General features: G+C 36.5%; 3 protein-coding genes across 3 annotated transcripts; 2 read left to right on the top strand and 1 right to left on the bottom strand.

Annotated features, from left to right (window-relative positions):
- Positions 1–277: 277 nt before the first annotated feature.
- Positions 278–2,087, top strand: P450-1-4 (Cytochrome P450 monooygenase 1; the record flags this gene model as incomplete). The annotated part of the gene is made up of 6 exons (XM_036645903.1): positions 278–496; positions 548–664; positions 735–834; positions 889–957; positions 1,015–1,614; positions 1,666–2,087. 6 exons carry the CDS (start codon positions 278–280, stop codon positions 2,085–2,087), a joined length of 1,527 nt encoding a protein of 508 aa, XP_036488455.1.
- A 1,005-nt stretch (positions 2,088–3,092) lies between these two features.
- Positions 3,093–5,450, top strand: pmd1-1 (Leptomycin B resistance protein pmd1; the record flags this gene model as incomplete). Its single annotated transcript, XM_036645902.1, has 5 exons — positions 3,093–3,185; positions 3,254–3,441; positions 3,491–4,147; positions 4,197–5,373; positions 5,448–5,450. The coding sequence occupies 5 exons, from the start codon at positions 3,093–3,095 to the stop codon at positions 5,448–5,450; spliced, it is 2,118 nt and encodes a 705-aa protein (XP_036488461.1).
- Positions 5,451–13,764: 8,314 nt separating this feature from the next.
- Positions 13,765–15,369, bottom strand: gnl-2 (Gluconolactonase; the record flags this gene model as incomplete). Its single annotated transcript, XM_036645901.1, has 8 exons — positions 13,765–13,973; positions 14,033–14,112; positions 14,174–14,270; positions 14,330–14,539; positions 14,603–14,710; positions 14,763–14,956; positions 15,006–15,160; positions 15,211–15,369. 8 exons carry the CDS (start codon positions 15,367–15,369, stop codon positions 13,765–13,767), a joined length of 1,212 nt encoding a protein of 403 aa, XP_036488460.1.
- Positions 15,370–18,339: the final 2,970 nt, after the last annotated feature.

Raw genomic sequence — 18,339 nt, 5'->3', positions numbered from 1 at the left:
CGAAATGCATCTTAATCGTCACAACATACAGCGGTTCCACAGAAAACAGACTGTTCGCCATCAGAGGTGTCAACGTAGTCGCAGTTCTCAACCTTCGGCACCCGATAGTCTCGCTGCGAAGCTGTGGAATTTGCAAGCGAGAACAACCACGAGAATTGGACAAGTTATAAGAAATGCGGTTTTCGCAAAAAGATGGCGCTTCACCATGATTCAAACTACCCGTGTCCCACAAGGATTTCAAATCAGTCGTCCTTAACTTAACCTACGCTCACTCAATATGGAGTCACTTCTACTTGGCGAGGGTAAAACCTTCGGTTTACAATATGTTTTTCTTGCAATAGCGCCTTTGATCCTCTACTTTTTCATGTATAGAGATAGTCTTCATGAGGGCTTTCCAACTGCCGGACTGTCTCCCGGGGGGGATCGCGACCTCCAAAAGGCCCGTGAGAGATGGCTTGTGGACGGTCCCAACATCCTTCGCGAGGGGCTCAAGAAGGTGAACGACTTCCTCAGCCAACAGTATGCTTCTGTACTGATATGCAAACAGTTCTCCGGTTGTTTCCAGGTGATCACAACTTCAGGACCAAAGATCGTCCTGCCTGGCAAATTTGCAGATGAGATCCGAAACGATACCAGAATGGATTTCAGGAGGGCCATTCACAAGGTACGTCAACAAATAGTTTTTCTTGTCTTTTTTGCATCATGTGCTTCTATTAAAACATACGTTGCGATAGGAATTCTTTGGTAGTTATCCCGGATTTGAGATGTTCGCTGCCGGCCCCCAAGATCGGATACTTGTGGATATGGTGAGAGGGAGATTGACTCAATCTCTGAGTAAGACGACGCTGCGTAATTTGCAAAAGACTCCGAACTTACACAACAACACAGACTTCATCACAACAGACCTGGCCGAGGAGACCGCACAGGCGATGGACCACCTTCTTGGCGCCCCCAAGGGTATTGATTAACCCCGACGACTCCCACCTTTGCAACAGCCTTGCTGACATTTGACAGACTGGACGGAGTGTCAGTTCAAGTCAGTGCTCTTACTGGTAGCCCGCGTTTCATCCCGTGTATTTGTCGGCCCCGAGTTGTGCGCGAACCAAGAATGGTTGGATGTTTCAGTCAACTATACTGTTCACGCCATAGTTGCCGCCGAGGCTTTGACAAAGTGGCCGTCTTTCCTCCGACCTTTCGTTCATTGGTTTCTGCCCGAAATTCGAAACCTGAAGGCAGAGGCTTCTCGTGCGCGACAGATCATCAAGCCAGTCTTTGCCAAGCGGAGGGAAGACAATCGCATTGCTCACGATGCAGGTGAGAAAACCACAAAGGTTGCCGACACCATTAGATGGCTGGATGAGGTCGCCAAGGGTCAGGCTTATGATGATGGTCTCGCACAGCTTGGACTTTCATTTGCCGCAATTCACACAACCTCGGAGCTGCTAAGTGGTATCATCTCTGACCTCTGCGACCATCCCCAGTGGTTCGAACCTTTGCGAGAGGAGATGTGTTTGGCGATAAAAACACACGGTTGGTCTAAGAAGGCTTTGCAAGACATGAAGCTCACAGATAGCATGATGAAAGAGTCCCAACGTCATCACCTGGGAGACATTGGTAAGTCCAGGGCCTGTATGATGCAGTTCTTCCCTTTGCTTACATATTCAGCGGCAATGCACCGTGTGGCATCAACAACGATTGAACTTTCCGACGGAACTCGTATTCCCCAAGGTGCCTACACAATGGTTGCACTTGACAAGATGGAAGACCCTGCTATGTTTGATGATGCTTCTGGCTACCATCCGCGGCGGTTCCTAGACATGCGTCAACAACCAGGACAGGAGAACAAGTGGCAATTCGTGACGACCGGACCAGAACACTTGGCCTTTGGTCATGGTCTGCACTCCTGCCCTGGGCGATTCTTCGCGTCCAACGAGATCAAGGCCATCCTGGTCTATCTCCTGACCAAGTACGAATGGAAATGGGCTACGAATGGACGTAAAGAAGATTCATTCAGCGGCCTGTTTGCTTCGGCGGACCCTACCGCCACAGCTGTGATCAGAGCCAGAGATTTTGAAATCTCTCTTTGAAAGCTTTCTCACATAGACTGTTGCCCAGAAGAATCTCTCGCAAGTTGGCCGATAACATGACCCCATAATCCTGGAAATAATGGCGGGAAACAAAGCTATTTACACACTACGTATCGTTGCTAGAAATACTGTATGGTAGATAGTGTCAATCAGAAAAGCCTAAGGCAGATTCTTTCTAGCTGGGTGTCAGAACTTGCCAAATACTAGTCTTTAGTTTGATCAACGACATGAAGGACATATAAGTAGCAACGAAAAGTTAGGAGGGAAAAAGGATGCACGCGTTTCATGACAGAGTAAATAATTCTTTTGATGGCACTTGGATGTTTGAGCGCAACTAGAACACCTGAAAGAGTGAACGAAGTCTACGGCAGAGAATCCCAATTATTGGTACCTTAGCCCATTGAAACAAATGTGTTTCTTACCAGTGTCCTCTATCTGTGCATTGCAATAGAAGGGATCTGCGGTTCATTCATGACGCTCTTGACAACATGTAAGCTGGAGTTCTATGTTAATGACGACACCTATCGAGTAGTGCCTCGAGCGCGAGACCCCAGCTATATCATCGTCGGGCTCCGTGGGTTCCATGAGCAAGGCGATCTGTTGTCCGCGGAAACGTGAGCTTAGCAAGCGGGGTTTCGCAAGCTGAACTCCCTCCGAAACGCCGCTTCCTCCTTTTCGCAGTATTGGACCTGCGGGACTCATTCCAAGGCAACGTAATCGACATCGATATTTCGACAGGCTTGAATGATTGCTGTTGACGGAGACGGAATTTAGCGGTAGCGTTGGAATTATCGGAGGCGGTTTGTCCCACGTCCGCGAGCGCAGACGTTCATCTCGGTAAGTCTTGGTGAACAAGTTCAGCTTGCCGAGCTAAAAACTCTCATGCCACTTAAAGGCTGGTAATACTACCCAGATGAACCGCACCTTTTTTTGTTTCATCTCATCTTTCTCCGATACTGTCAAAGTCCTTCTTTACTCTATTTGAATTTCAATTAGCAAGCTTCAATGGGCACCTCCCGGGAGAAATTATCCGTCAAAACTGGCGTCCAGGATGGAACTACTGCTCAAGGCGATCCTGGAGCCCTGCCGAGCTACTTCGTAACCGAATACATCCTCTTGAATGTCTTGGTGTCAGGATCTGTAGCTGATTCGGATTCCTACAACAGAGAGTATTTCGATATGGCGACAACACCGATTTCTCCATGCAGCTCGTTGCAACAACCTGCGCACTTGCATCTGGCGTTGGCATGGCCATGGTGAATCTTGTGTTTGGTCAGTTTATCACTGTGATCACCGATTTCACCACAGGCACATCTTCGCCAGGAGAATTTCGCAGCGAAGCAGCACGACTTGCGTACGCTCACCTATAACTAAATTCAAGAGGCAGAAACCAACAAAAGTAGGCTCTATTTCTTCCTGATTGGTATCGGCCGATTTGTGGTTTCCTATGGTTACAGCACCCTGTTCACCCTCGCCGCATACCGGATCACTCGCAATATTCGCCATGCATACCTGAAAGCAGGACTCACTCAAGAGATAGCTTACTTTGACTCGGGCATTGGCGGCTCCGTCGCAGTGCAAGCTACCTCTCATGGTAAACTGGTTCAAGCTGGAATTTCAGAGAAGCTTGGACTCGTCATCCAGGGCCTATCTGCCTTCATCTCAGCTTTTGTTCTAGCATTCGTCACTAACTGGAAGCTAACCCTCATCACCGGCTGCATTGCACCAGCTACCATCTTTGTGATGAGCGTAGCATCCTATCTAGAAGCCGCGATTGAGATCCAGATCCTCGGTTGGAACTCGCAGGCTGGATCGTTTGCGGAGAGCATTCTTGCTAGCGCTCGTACAGTCCAGGCATTTGCGCTTCGATCTAGGCTGATCACAGACTTCAACACATACCTCGAAAAATCGGCCCGGCTTGGAAGAAGGAAGAATCCTATTTTGGGATGCCTATTTTCGGCGGAATATTTTATTCTCTTTTCTGGTATCGGACTGTGCTTTTGGCAAGCTATTGGCATGCTGGCGAGAGGCGAGACTAAAGCACCAGGAGATGTTTTCATGTGAGCGCACCATCAATCACACCCAAGAATAGCTGCTGACCCCTTTCAGTGTCCTAATGTCAGTCATCGTCGCAGCTTCGAGCCTAACCGCCATTACTCCATACCTCATCGACTTCACCCGAGCAGCTACTGCAGCGGTAGAACTTTTCAGACTCATCGATCGGAAGTCGATGATAGATCCGTTAGACCAGTCTGGTGATCAACCCCAAAATGTCACAGGTAACATCGATTTTGAGAACGTCTCTTTCAGTTACCCCATGCGTCCGGACACCCGGGTCCTCGACAACTACTCCCTTCACATCCCGGCCGGAAAAACGACAGCCTTGGTTGGTGCCAGTGGCTCTGGTAAAAGCACAATTGTTGGTTTGCTGGAACGATGGTATAATCCAGCATCAGGAGCAATTACCCTGGACGGAAGGCCAATCGAACAGCTCAACCTCCAGTGGCTGCGGAAGCAGATCCGACTTGTACAGCAGGAACCGATCCTTTTCAGCGGTACCGTATACGACAACATTGTGAACGGACTCGTTGGGACACCGTGGGAGAACGAGCCTCATGAAGCCAAGCTGGCTCGCGTTCATCAAGCGGCAGAGATTGCCTTCGCACACGACTTTATCAAGACTCTCCCAAACGGCTACGACACGGTCATCGGTGAACGTGGAGGGCTTTTGTCTGGCGGTCAAAAGCAACGCGTCGCTATTGCTCGCAGCATTATTTCCCAGCCCCGGATTCTTCTTCTCGATGAAGCTACTAGCGCGCTTGATCCCCATGCAGAACAGGTGGTGCAGCAAGCTCTTGACAACGTCTCAAGAGGGCGAACGACCATCACAATCGCACACAAGCTGGCTACCATTCGAGATGCTGACAACATCGTCGTCATGAAACAGGGTCAGATCATCGAACAGGGCACCCACGATGCACTACTAGCAATGAACGGCGCGTACTCTCGACTTGTCATGGCGCAGGATTTAGCAATCACAGAGGAACCTTCCGACAGCGCTTCCAATTCTGACACCATTGCCGAAGACGAAGACAATTCTGTCCGCCTCAGTCATGCTTTGACAAGGTACTCCACTGCAACGCGACTCCGGGCGGAGCAAAGGATGGACAAGGACAACTTCGACAACTGGAAACGTGTTGGCTTTTGTGCCACTGTCTGGCGGCTTTTGAGATGTACTCCTGAGCTCCGATGGTATTACACTGCGTTGACTGCAGCAAGCCTCTTTGTAGGTAACCATACTCATCTACCCTGTAATAGCAACTTCCCTCCTACACACTTTTTACTGCAACCTGCTGTTAGTAGGCTACAGCGTAACCTTAACGTATATAAAATATACTATTAATACTCTTAATTACTTATTATAATAGCTTTATAGCTATATATAGGTGCTATAAGTGCTTAACCTAAGCTTAAGTTACTAGTTTAAAACCTTTCCCCTCCTCTTACTTCTATTAAGCTATTATATCTATACCTCTAAACGCTTATTATAGTAGAATTATTACTTCTTAATAGTTCTAAAGGGATAGAGTATATAATAATTATTATTAAAGTATAAAAACTATTCTATTTATTTAATATTTATTAGTAAACTTATTAGATAATTATAGTATATTTAAATTAACTAATAAAAATCTATAGGGGATAACTATAAAAAATACTTAGTAATATTATATAGAAATTTATTATTTATATTTAGTAAATAGTTACTCTTAAGCTTTTATAAGGTAATATAGCTATAAAATCCTCTCTTTAAAGTTAAAATAATATAATATTTCTTTTTAAGATACTTCTTACTAAATAGAATATAATAATTAGCTTAACTTAGTTATATAATATTTAGAAGTTTTATATTTTATTAAAGTTTACTATAAATTATTATTTATTTTTATAAGCTTTTAAAATCTTAATATAAATTTATAAGGTTTTACTATATACTTTCTAGAATAGAATTACTAAAGCTTTAAACTTCTTATTAGTAGATATTATTTATATTTTATATACTACTTTAAGTTATACTATTATTTTATACTCTATTTCTATAAAAAAAGCTTTTTTTAAATAAATAGAAGAGATTTATAAAGCTATAAATATTTAATCTTTTAACTTCTTTTAGAAATAGTATAAATACTTTATTAACTATATATTTATAGAATTCCCTAAGTATTTAAATAACTTTACTATTATAATTACTAAAGAAATAGTTAAAACTAATATTTATAAATATATAGGGCTATATTTAGTATAAACTTACTTAATATAGAAAAGTATAAACTTTACTATTTAAACTTAATTTTAGATTATTATACTACTTTAATTTTATAAAAGTATTAAATAATGCTTTTTCTATAAATCTATTTATACTTACTTTCTACTAGAGAAGAAATAAGTACTTATATTTTACTTTAATAAGTATTAAAAGTATTATATTAGTTATTTTTATATTAGATTTTATTACTATAGTTAGTATAGCTAAACTAATTATATTAGTATTAATATAACTTTAACTTACTTAAATAACTTTAAATACTTAAACTATTATAGTATCTTTTTTATAAACTATAATAATTATATTATTTACTCTATTTTAAAAGATAATATTTAGGTTATACTTTCTAAGTATTAGCTTTAAAAGATCTAGTAAGTTATATATAATATATTATCTATATTTAGGCTTAATAGCTCCTTCTATAGTTTATTTTTAACTATTTCTACTTCTTTAGCTTAGTTTAAAATAGCTTAATTAATAATTATTATTAGTAGTATAGCTTTACTTAATTATAAAATAGCTAATACTATTTAAATTATTATAAAAGATAACTTTTTTATTTTAAACTCCTTTTTAGAAGATTTTAAACTTAAAGATATTAAAATAGAAATACTAAATACTTCTTTTACTTCTTACTCTTATTAAAAGTAAACTTATATTATTAAGTTTAGTAGTATTATTTATACTATAATATATTAGAAAAATATAAAATAAGAAGCTTTTAAAAAAAGCTTAAAAAATAGTAGTTTATTTTAGCTTAACTTCTTTAAGCTTAAGAAACTTATAACTTTATAAGTTTCTACCTCTTATTTCTCTTATAATTTTATTTATAATACTACTTTATATATTAAGGAACTAAGTTATTATAATAATATATAGTAAATCCCCCTTTTTAAAAATAATATCTTACTTTAAATAAGCTTAAAGATATTATATTAGAAGCTTATATATTATATAGTATAATATTAAGTATAATAACTCTATAAATTATATATTACTATAAAGCTATACTAAGAAGTATATTAATATAGTCTTAATATAAAAACTTTATATTAATAAAAAGAAAGAAAAGCTATTCTTTATAAACTACTTTTTTTATAAAATATTCTATTTTATTAATACTTAAGGATATTATAATTTAAATATTATTCTTTAAGTAATTATATATATTAAGAAAAGCTTAAAAGCTATTTAGACTTAGTTTTATAAAATTTATAATTTTATTTAAGTATAGATTTAAAATATAACTATTCTAAATATATATAAACTTAATATAATAAATAATAATATTATTATTTATATCTTTTAATATTTTATCCTCTTTTATTTCTTTATTAGTAATAATTAGAATATTATAGACCTTTCTTAGGTTTTTAGTATAAGAATTACTAATAATAGCTTAAAAATTAAGATTTAAGTAAACTAAAATAGTTTTTTCTTTCTAAATAAGCTTAAAATACTAATATATAATACTAGTTATACTATAGATCTATCTTAGTTTAATATTCTATTTATTTTAGTAAAACTAAATCTTATTTTTTATTTTAGAGTAAATTATAAAGCTATTCTAGCTTATATCTTTATCTTTCTAGCTTTAGAACTAAGTTCTTTAGTTTAAGTATAAATATTAAATAGTAAACTTAAGCGATTTACTACTTTCTATAAATAGAACCCTCTTTTTATTATTATTTTAAATATAATGCTAATATAATATAATACTACTACTAAATCTATCTTCTTCTACTTTTTATAAGTAATAAATATTATAACTTATTTACTTTAATATACTTTAAGTTTAGTTATCTTAGTTTAGTAGTTACTTAAATATTAAGATACTAAATAAAAATTATATAAAGCTTAATATACTTAATCCTTAAACTATAAACTATATTTATACTTTTTCTACTCTTTTTATAAAAAGGAAAAGCTTATTAATATAGAACTTTAATAAGCTATTTATATTTATAAGATAGCTTAGTATTATAATAAAGTAGATTATATAGTAAATATCTTTAATTTTTATTATATAATAAAATAGTACTAAATAAGGCTTAACTTCTACTTATTACTCTTAAAAATTAAAGATAAAGTAATTAAGTTCCCTATTATAAAAGTATAAGCTTTTAGAAAGGCTTTATTTAAATATTTCTTAGTTATAAATAATATTTAGGATTTAGATAGTATTTATATCCTCTTTTATTCTAATATTTTATAAGATACTTCTATTTTTTCTACTTAAGTAGTTACTATAATACTTATAATAAATATTATATTTAAAGTTAATAGTATTACTATTTATATACTTTAAGCTACTTAGTTAGCTATAGTTAAATCTATTTAAGCTTTCTTTTAAGCTTATTTAACTTTTAAGTACTACTTAGAGATTTTTAAAAAAACTAAAGTAGTTTTTATACTTAAAAAAGGGAAATTTCTAATTAAAGTTACTTTATATTATCTTATATCTTTACTCTCCTATCTTAAAAAAAGCTTTAAGCGCTTATTTACTTAATATATTATTTATATAATATTATTAGCTTAAATTATTAGTACTTAATATTTTAAAGCCCTCCTTAAGTATAATATAGTTAATTTTACTACCTATATAACTTATAAAATTAAAGCTATTTTTAAAGTTAGTTTAGTTATTTTCTTTACTATACTTAATACTAAAGGCGCTTTTAATACTATTTTCTATAACTACTTCCTTATTAAATTATAGAAATAAGGATAGTTAGAACTTTTTATTTACTATATTAAGTTATTTATAACTAGATATTAAGCTTAAATTTATATTAAAGGTACTATTTTAGAACTTTTCCCTCTTTATTATAAGTTTCTTTAAAGTTTCTCTATTTCTTTTATTCTATATTTACTTTATTTTATAAAGCTTCTACTATAAAACTTTAACTTTTATTTTAAGTATATTAATAATATCTTAATATAAACTAAATCTCTTTTTATAAAAGAAAATATTAAACTACTTATAACTAATATTACTTATATTTTACACTAAAGTATTAAAAATAAAGTTTTTTTTAAGCTAAAAAAGAGTAAAACTATTTATATTTTATAAAAATATAAGCTAATAAATCTTTTAATTAAAGCTAATAGCTTAATAATAATACCTAAAGATATTATAAAGTAGCTTAAAGTTATTTTTAATTATAAGTTTATTTTTATATTATATATTTAGATTTAAGCTAATACTACTTTAAAATATACTAAATTCTTTTATAGCTTTAAAGTAGTATATAAAGGTTTCTCTCTTATTTTTATATATAAAGCTATCTTTTTAATTATTATTTCTACTACTATTTATAATATAAAAACTTAGTTTTTTAGCTTTTAGAAACCTAATTATATTCTTATTTAGTAATATCTTAATATTACTCTAATTAAACTATTTTATTTTATAAATTAGAAAAAGTATTTTTAGTTTATTAATAAAGTAATTTATATTAATATCTAAGGAGTTCTATTTATATAGTATATTACTCTTATTACTATATTATATTATAAATCTAAAATCTCTCTTATAGATATTATACTTAAAGCTTATTAGTTTTACTTTACTATAAAACTTAAATATCTTAACTTTTATTATTTATTAATTTAATACCTTTATATCTACTTATTAAACCTCTATTATAAGTTTATATAATTATAATATATTACTATAATACTCTTCTACTACCTTTATTTAATTTTAATACTTCTATAACTTTTAAGCTTTTCTTACTTTCTAAAGAAAATAGCTACTACTAAATTTAAAACTTAGCTTAAAGATATACTTAAAAATAATATTATTACTTATACTAATAGATCTAAACTTAAGTTTAGGGAAATTAGTTATAGCTATATTATATTTTTAAGTAAAAAAGAAGAAAAAAAGAAAGCTAAAATACTCTTTATATAAAGTTTTTAATATTTTAGCTTTACTAAAATCTTTAATATTAAAGTTAAAGCTATAAACCTTAAGCTTTATATAGCTATATATTTATAAAGTTTAATAAATATAGTTTATATTTATATTAATAACTTTAATATTATTAATATTTTAGAGGGATATAGTAATATACCTTTATCTTTATAAATAACTATTCTTTAAACTAAAAAGTATATTACTTTAGTAACCTCTCTTATCTTTATATATTAAGTTCCTAATTATAAAGATATTCTTAGAAATAAGTTAGTAAATATATTTATAAAATAAAAAGCTTTAATAGCTCTTCTTAACTTTATTTTATTAGCTATTATAGCTACTATAAAGTATTTAGTATAGAAGAAAATTACTAAGTATTATTAGGAATAATAATATATAAATAAAAGATTTTAATATTATACTTATAATAACTTTTAGTTAGTATTTTAATACTTTTTAAAGCTAAAGTTCTTATAAAAACTTTTATACTATTTAATTACTACTTATTTAAAGTATAGCGATTTTAAGATATATTATAAATATTTTACTTAGAAGTAATAAAGCGTTTAGAAATATAAATATAGAAAATAGAAATCCCCTATATATATAGTATTTTATTATTTAATTTATCTAAAGAAATTTTAGTAGTTTTAGTTATTAATTAATAATAAATTAAAACTATTTTTATTTAGAAATCTTAAGTATTACTAAAGATCTATAATTAGTAATCTAAAGTAATTTAAAAAGTTTAAAGAAATTATAGGTTTTTTTAATAGTTAAAACTATTAAATAGTTTATTTATATAAACTTTATAGCTAATAACTTTCTTAAACTCTATTATACTTTATTCTATTTTAATTTTTTAGCTTAAATAATTTAAATTACTATAGGAAAATATAAAAATTAATTTATTAACTTTTTTAAAAAAATCCTAGTTTTCTTAATAAAATATAATAAGTTATAAGTAATTTTACTTCTTTAAAAGCTTATAAATAGTTTAAACTTTAATTTTAGTTACTAACTAAAAACTTCTTATTTAGATTTTATAATAATATTAGCTTTAGTATAATAAGGTTTAAACTTCTATAATACTAGCTTTAGCTAAGTAATATAAACTAGAAATAAGAAATATTTATACTATTTTCTAATAATAAAAAGTAACTTCTAAGTTTAGAAATACTATATATAAGAAGTAATTAACTAGAGGATATTTAATTTAAGGAGTAGGAATAGTATATAGTAGATTTATAGATATATAGGTTTACTCTATATAATATATACCCTAGGGAGCGATCTAAGCTTAGCTCTGACGTTGAAAAATAGAATAATAACAACAATAACAAAAAAACCTTGTAATGGCTTACTGTTGCTGACTTGGCGTTCGCAGCGGCTGCGTATCCCGGACAGGCTATCCTAATGTCAAGGTTTATCGAGGTTTTCAAGTTTACTGGGTCACAGATGCAAAAGAAAGGCAATTTTTTCGCTCTCATGTTTTTTGTTGTCGGTATTGGGGCTTTCTTTGTCTACTTCGTCATTGGATGGTGCTCCAACACGATTGCTACGGTGCGTTCAACCTCTCCTCTGATCTCGTACTCTGAGCTAACACTCCCTCAGACTTTCAACCAAAAGATGCGCAAGGAGCTTGTGGACAATATGCTTAAACAAGATCTCCAGTTCTTCGACCGACCGGAGAACACGACTGGTGCTCTGACGAGCAGGACAGATTCGTACCCTCAAGCTGTGTTTGAGCTAATGGGCTTCAACATCGCTTTGATTCTCGTCTCGGTCGTGAGCGTTCTCGCTTGCAGCATTCTGGCGTTGGCATACGGATGGAGATTAGGCGTCGTCATTGTCTTTGCCGGCCTGCCCCCAATGCTCTTTGCTGGCTATGTCCGCATAAGGATGGAGTCTGCTATGGATGCAAAGATATCCAAGAGATTTTTTTCGAGTGCCTCGATTGCATCTGAAGCAATTACCGCCATTCGCACTGTCTCTTCCCTGTCCATTGAGAAGTCTGTTCTCGAACGATACACTACGGAGTTGGATCACGCCAATAACTTCGCCCGGAGGCCGATAATGCTCATCATGCTGCCGTTTGCCTTCACGCAAAGTGTCGAATACGCTTTTATGGCTCTCGGGTTCTGGTATTCTATATTCAAGTCACTCTCATTTATGTCGTCGCTTATCTGTTGACTTAGGTATGGCTGCCGCCTGGTGTCATTCGGCAACATCAGCATGGTCAATTTCTTCGTTGCCTTCTTAGGCGTCTTCTTTTCTGGACAACAGGCCTCCATTCTCTTCGGATTTTCTAGCAGTAAGTGTTAATTCTGAGTAGCAAAGATATGAGTTAATATTTCAAAGGTATGACAAAAGCTGTCAACGCAGCTAATTACCTTTTTTGGCTCTCCGAACTGAAGCCATCGATTCGGGAAACTGATGAGAATGCATGTGTTGGGCCCTCGGACTACTCAACAATTGAGCTTGAACGCATCAGGTTCTCTTATCCTTTGAGGTCTGAAACAAAGGTCCTACAGGGTGTCGACCTGTCGGTGCGTTGTGTCCTGCATACGGCAACCAGGAAAGGTTCAAACTGACGAGATCTCGTAGATCAAGAAGGGACAATTCGTGGCCTTTGTCGGAGCATCTGGATGCGGAAAGAGCACTATGATTGCCATACTCGAGAGGTTCTATGATCCAGTCAGCGGTCATCTGAGGGTTGATTGTGTTGATGTTGATCGGATGAACCCGTGGCTTTTCCGAAAAGACATCGCACTCGTACAGCAAGAGCCTGTCCTTTACCCAGGCACCATCAGGCACAACATCTCCATGGGTATTCCGACAGAAGACCCGTCTACCATTTCTGACGGAAGTATCATCGAAGCCTGCCGTATGGCTAATGCATGGGAGTTCATCAGCTCCCTGCCCGAAGGTCTCGATACTCAATGCGGAGCCAATGGCACTCAGCTTTCTGGTGGCCAGCGCCAGCGAATCGCCATCGCCCGTGCTTTGATCCGCAAGCCTCGTGTACTGCTTCTCGATGAAGCCACAAGTGCATTGGACACACAATCAGAGCGCGTTGTGCAAGAAGCGTTAAACCAGGCAGCTTCGTCTGGTGAGCGGATTACCATCGCTGTGGCACATCGACTGTCAACCATTAGACACGCTGATGTGATTTGTGTTTTCCACGGTGGTAGAATCGTGGAGAAAGGTACCCATGAGGAGCTTCTGGCAAAGGGTCCCCTGTACAAGAAGATGTGCGAGGCCCAGAGCCTCGGAACCTAGAATTAAGAGACCAGATAGAATAGCATGCATATGACATCCAGCGCGCTTAATACACATCTTGCGCAACTGATTGACCTGAGTTATTCGGGGCATGTTACCCGCAATTATTGAATCATTGTTTAATTCGAGACCTATCGTCTTTTCATTTACGAGATGGGAGCTCCTGAAGCACCAAGGGTTGCGTAAAACAACTTCGTCCGTCCCATGATGACCATCCGGCCATCTCCGGCGAATTGAAAATTGGAGACGCCGGAACCAAAGTAGATCTTCCCAATCAACTTTCCAGATGGATTCCACACGTGAATGCCATCCCCGCAGCCGGCATACACATTACCCTTTGAATCGCAGTGAATGCCTGCATCCAGTCAAAGTCAGAAACAGTCGCACATTAGTCACGTTCTGGGATGTGCTTACCGTCCGGAATTCCAGGACTAACGTAGGCGAACGTCTTCCGGTTCTCCCAGGTGCCATCCTCTTGTACATTATACCGATAGCTTACAAAAGTCAGCGCCAGTTCTCTTCCACAGCATCGGATGATTGTCAATGGCAACTTACATTGTCGAAGGATCCGTCAAATTCTCGCCAAAGAATGCATGAGCCATGCCGGTGTCAGTGACGTATGCGTATTCGCCGTTGGGAGAGAACGTGATCCCTGCATTGGACCCAAGTCAGTCACAACCAAACAATGATTGCATGGACATGGATACTAACCGTTTGGCAGAGTAAACCCATCAGCAACAACTGACAGTGAACCAGTGGAGGGATCGAGTCGATAAACCTGGTTCCGCAAGCCAGGCGCCGGCCGGAAGTTCTGAAGGTATCCATAAAGAGTGTCGGTGAAGTAAACGTTCAAGTTACGGGGATTAACAGCGACGTCGTTCAGTGAGTTGAAAGCTCTTCCAAAGAAGTTGTTGACCAGGACTGCACGAAGGAAATTAGGCCCAACCCTTCAACAAAATCTGCCATTGGCTCTGAATCACTCACTTGTAGTGTTGTATGGTTCGACAGGATTCATCAGATAGAGCGCAGATGCAAGACGGTCTCCTTGGCCTGAGCCCGCGAAGACCAGGTTACCCTTGTAGTTGGTGCCGCCTTCTTAATTTCAGCACACATACGATATCGGCCCTTCACGTGGGAGACATACCATTCGGGTTGATCACTTGTGGGGTCGATGGCACTGTATGCACTGGCACCGCTGTAGCACCGAAAGTCCCGTTTCTCAGTTCTTCAGCATCCAGAAGGGAGATCTTCTGAATGATAGAAGACTTATTCAAGCCGGTGCCCGCATCTGGGTCTCCAGCATTTTGGACGAAGAACATTTCATCAGTTGTTGGGTTCCTTCTCTAGTCAGCGCAAATCTGAGGCACCCAGAACAGGCGATACATACCAAGTGACTGCCTCGTGAAAGATGGGGTCGGACTCCGTGGTCGCAATGAGGGTGAGCGACGGATCATTGCCAATCACCTCATAGAACTCCGTGCTGTAGATGTGAAATGGTCTCTCTTTGAGCGACGAAGAATTGACGCCACGCCACAAGAATTCCTGCGATTGTTGTGAGTTGTAGCCTTTTCTCGAGCCATGAGCATACGAACCGTTGATGCATTGGCCTCATAAGGAGGCAAGACTTCTTCCAGCACATTCTGGCTCAATTGGTCGATGATCTGAGCCTGTTGCGGCAACGTGGGTGCGCCGTCCGGAAGGGCCTGTGCAACGGCTCCTGTGAGAAGAAGGGCGATCACGCCGGCAGCCATGTTGAACGATGCCATCCTGGTATGTGGTGCGACCTGCAGAGCTTGAAAGGTTGATCATAGAGATGCGTCATGTTCTTATATGCCGGGTCACTGGTGCCAAGCAAACGCCTTGTCTCAGCCACGAGTAAATGGGTAGGACTCCACTGGCCCAACGGCCAGACCGGGCATGATATATTGGCCACTCCATTTCTTGGGTCGCGACACACTAGAAAGCCGAAGCAGAAGGTCGGGAAATTGCCTCACGTTGCACAAGGCGACCGGTGGGATCTGATGAGGACACAAGGGTTGGGCACGGGTTATTATGGATCGGACACAGCGATGCTGGAAGCTCGATCTGTCAAAACCCGATGAAGTTCGCCATCAACATCAGACGAATTTATCGTACTCCTGGATTTTGTCCATTATGCATAGACTTCCCTACCGTGTTCATGCTTGGCTGACGGGTTACAGTTCTCTAAATCCCCCCTATCCCTAGTGGAGACTGCCAAAATCTCGTAGTAACTGCTTCTTGGCAATATGTGCTAATACCGGGCTGCGGATCCGGTACACCCAGCCATGAATCGTAGCACTAGATCAACGGGCTGTTGCATGATGCCAAGCTTAACGATCTACGCAAAAAGCTCTCATTTGTTTGTCTTAAATCCGAGTCAAACTACCGCCGACCTAATCTTATCTTCCAGTCGTTCGTCTGGTTGAGATATGTTTCTCCACTAATTGTTTAACCACTACTCCAGCCCTACCTACTTAGGAAATCAGAGGTTCCGCCCCTGAGACAGGCCCTGCAACCCCACGGAGGATGGTGCGGGCCAAGGAAGATTTCCACGAAATCGGGACGTGCCAGCAGTTGAGGCTGTGGGTTTCTGGCTCTTCGGCTCTCCGGCGGCTACCGAGTTGTTCTCAATAACGGGGAACTTACTGCCCTAATCTTTATCTTTTCATTTCTGATGAAAATCAGCCAGTATGGCATCCTTTTTTTTTTTTTTTTCTTTTTTTTTAAGGTAAGTTGGAGGACGATTCGGCACCTTTTGCTAAGTATTACTCCCGCGTATTTCGGAAGAGGTGGTCGACCAGCAGACGGGCTTTCGGAGGTCCGACCTACCGCCATTGCTCTCGCGCGCTCTGCTTTCGTTTTTTTCGTCCCCGTTTTCGAATGACCCACGCAATGTATTTGAAATAGATCGTCGGCATGCGCAACTTGGACGTCGCAAAGAAGAAAAAAGAAAGATCAAGAGGATTACCAGCGGCATATTCTTCAAGCCAGACTTCTCTGGGTAGATACGAGCAGTAGAAACAGCACTCGCTCCAGACTACAAGGCCGAATCAGCAGACACATCGCAAACATAAGTCTAGGTAGTCAGCTTTTGGCAAATGAATGTTGCTAGTAGGCGCATAAAAAGCTCCGAGGCACATCGTCCCGATGTCGGAGCCATTGACATACCAATCACATTGGGGAATGGATCATTGCAGTATTCGCACCTGAACCAAAGGAAGGGCCCAGTTCCGGCGTAGATGGGTAATCTAGGCGAGAACACTCGCAGTTATTTGAATCCGGGAATAGGGACGCACATGGCAACAGTTCTCCCAGCTCGTATTGAGGATTCAATCATGCAATGCTAGGTAGTTGCCAGATATCATGATGAAGTAGACCATGACTTCAGGAGTGATGCTATCGCCAATGAGCAAGAGAATGTCTTCATCTTAAAAGCGTGGGCCAGCCAGTTTCGCCACTTCCTTTCAACCCCCTCGACACAGACCTTGTATGTATGATTGCTGTGTACCGTGCTCTTGGAGTCTGATGTCCGCCCTCGAGGAAGGAAGTCGGCATTGTATTCGTATGTATCTTACTATGCAGCTGATGATACACAGCTTAGCATTGCGACCGGCTTTAATAAACTTGAGTGCCAGCAACCTCGTTAAGATATTAGCCACGTATACTTTGTTTGTCCTAGCACATCCTCCCAGACCGTTGCTTCCCTAGTGGTGGTAGTGGTAGTATTATTTAATCGCTAGCACATCCCTATATAGGGTAAAGGGCATCTACGTTAAGCTATATATATACTATATCCTATCCTATCCTACTTTATCCTATATAGCTTAAGTAGATAGAAAGTAATCTAACTTTATTAAAAGTAAAAACCCCCTCTTCTTTAATATCTTTATAATATAATATAAATATAAAATATAGATATAGATATAGACTACTAAATAGAATTATTATTTTATAGTTATAATATCTAAGTTTCTTAATAGTAATACTACTTATATAGTCTTAATATTAAGAGAATATAGTTTAAATTTTAATAAGTAGTAATATTAATTAGTTTATTAAATAACTATTTTAATATATATTTACTTAGAAAGCTTATAAGTAAAGAGCTTATAAGAAGAAATACTACTTAGTAGTAATAGAAGTATAGTTAGAGTATTAATAAAAAACTACTATATACTTAGGTATATAATAATACTTTAGCTATAAAAGCTTATTTATTAAATTATAACTAGATATAAGTAGTAAAGTAATTATTTATACTTTAAAGGAGTCTAAAGCTTAAAATATATTATACTCTATATATTTAGCGATATTTTATTAAAAGTAGATATTATTATAAAAGGATAATTTAGTTAAGTATTTAATATATTTTAGCTACTTTATTCCTAATTATTCCTATATAAACTTTCCCTAATTAAACTAAAAAACACCTTACTTATTTACTTTATAGTAGTAATAAAGGTGTTTAGATATCTTTTAATACTTATAAGAATAAAAGATATTAATATCTTTATAGAGGTATCTTTTATAATAATTAATAAAATTATTATAGTAACTCTTTATAGCTATTAGTTAGTATAAATTAGCTTTTAAGAGTATTTTAAGCTTTATTATAGGTTTATTAGTAGCTAAAAGCTTTAAAGTATAATACTTATAGAAGCTTTTATAGCTTTACTAAATATCTAGCTTTATCTATTCTT

This window comes from Colletotrichum siamense (assembly GCF_013390195.1).
Source record: "Colletotrichum siamense strain Cg363 chromosome Unknown KSG_Cg363_contig10, whole genome shotgun sequence".
In the NCBI taxonomy this organism is placed as follows: Eukaryota; Fungi; Ascomycota; class Sordariomycetes; order Glomerellales; family Glomerellaceae; genus Colletotrichum; species Colletotrichum siamense.
This window is presented reverse-complemented; position numbering and strand designations above follow the sequence as displayed.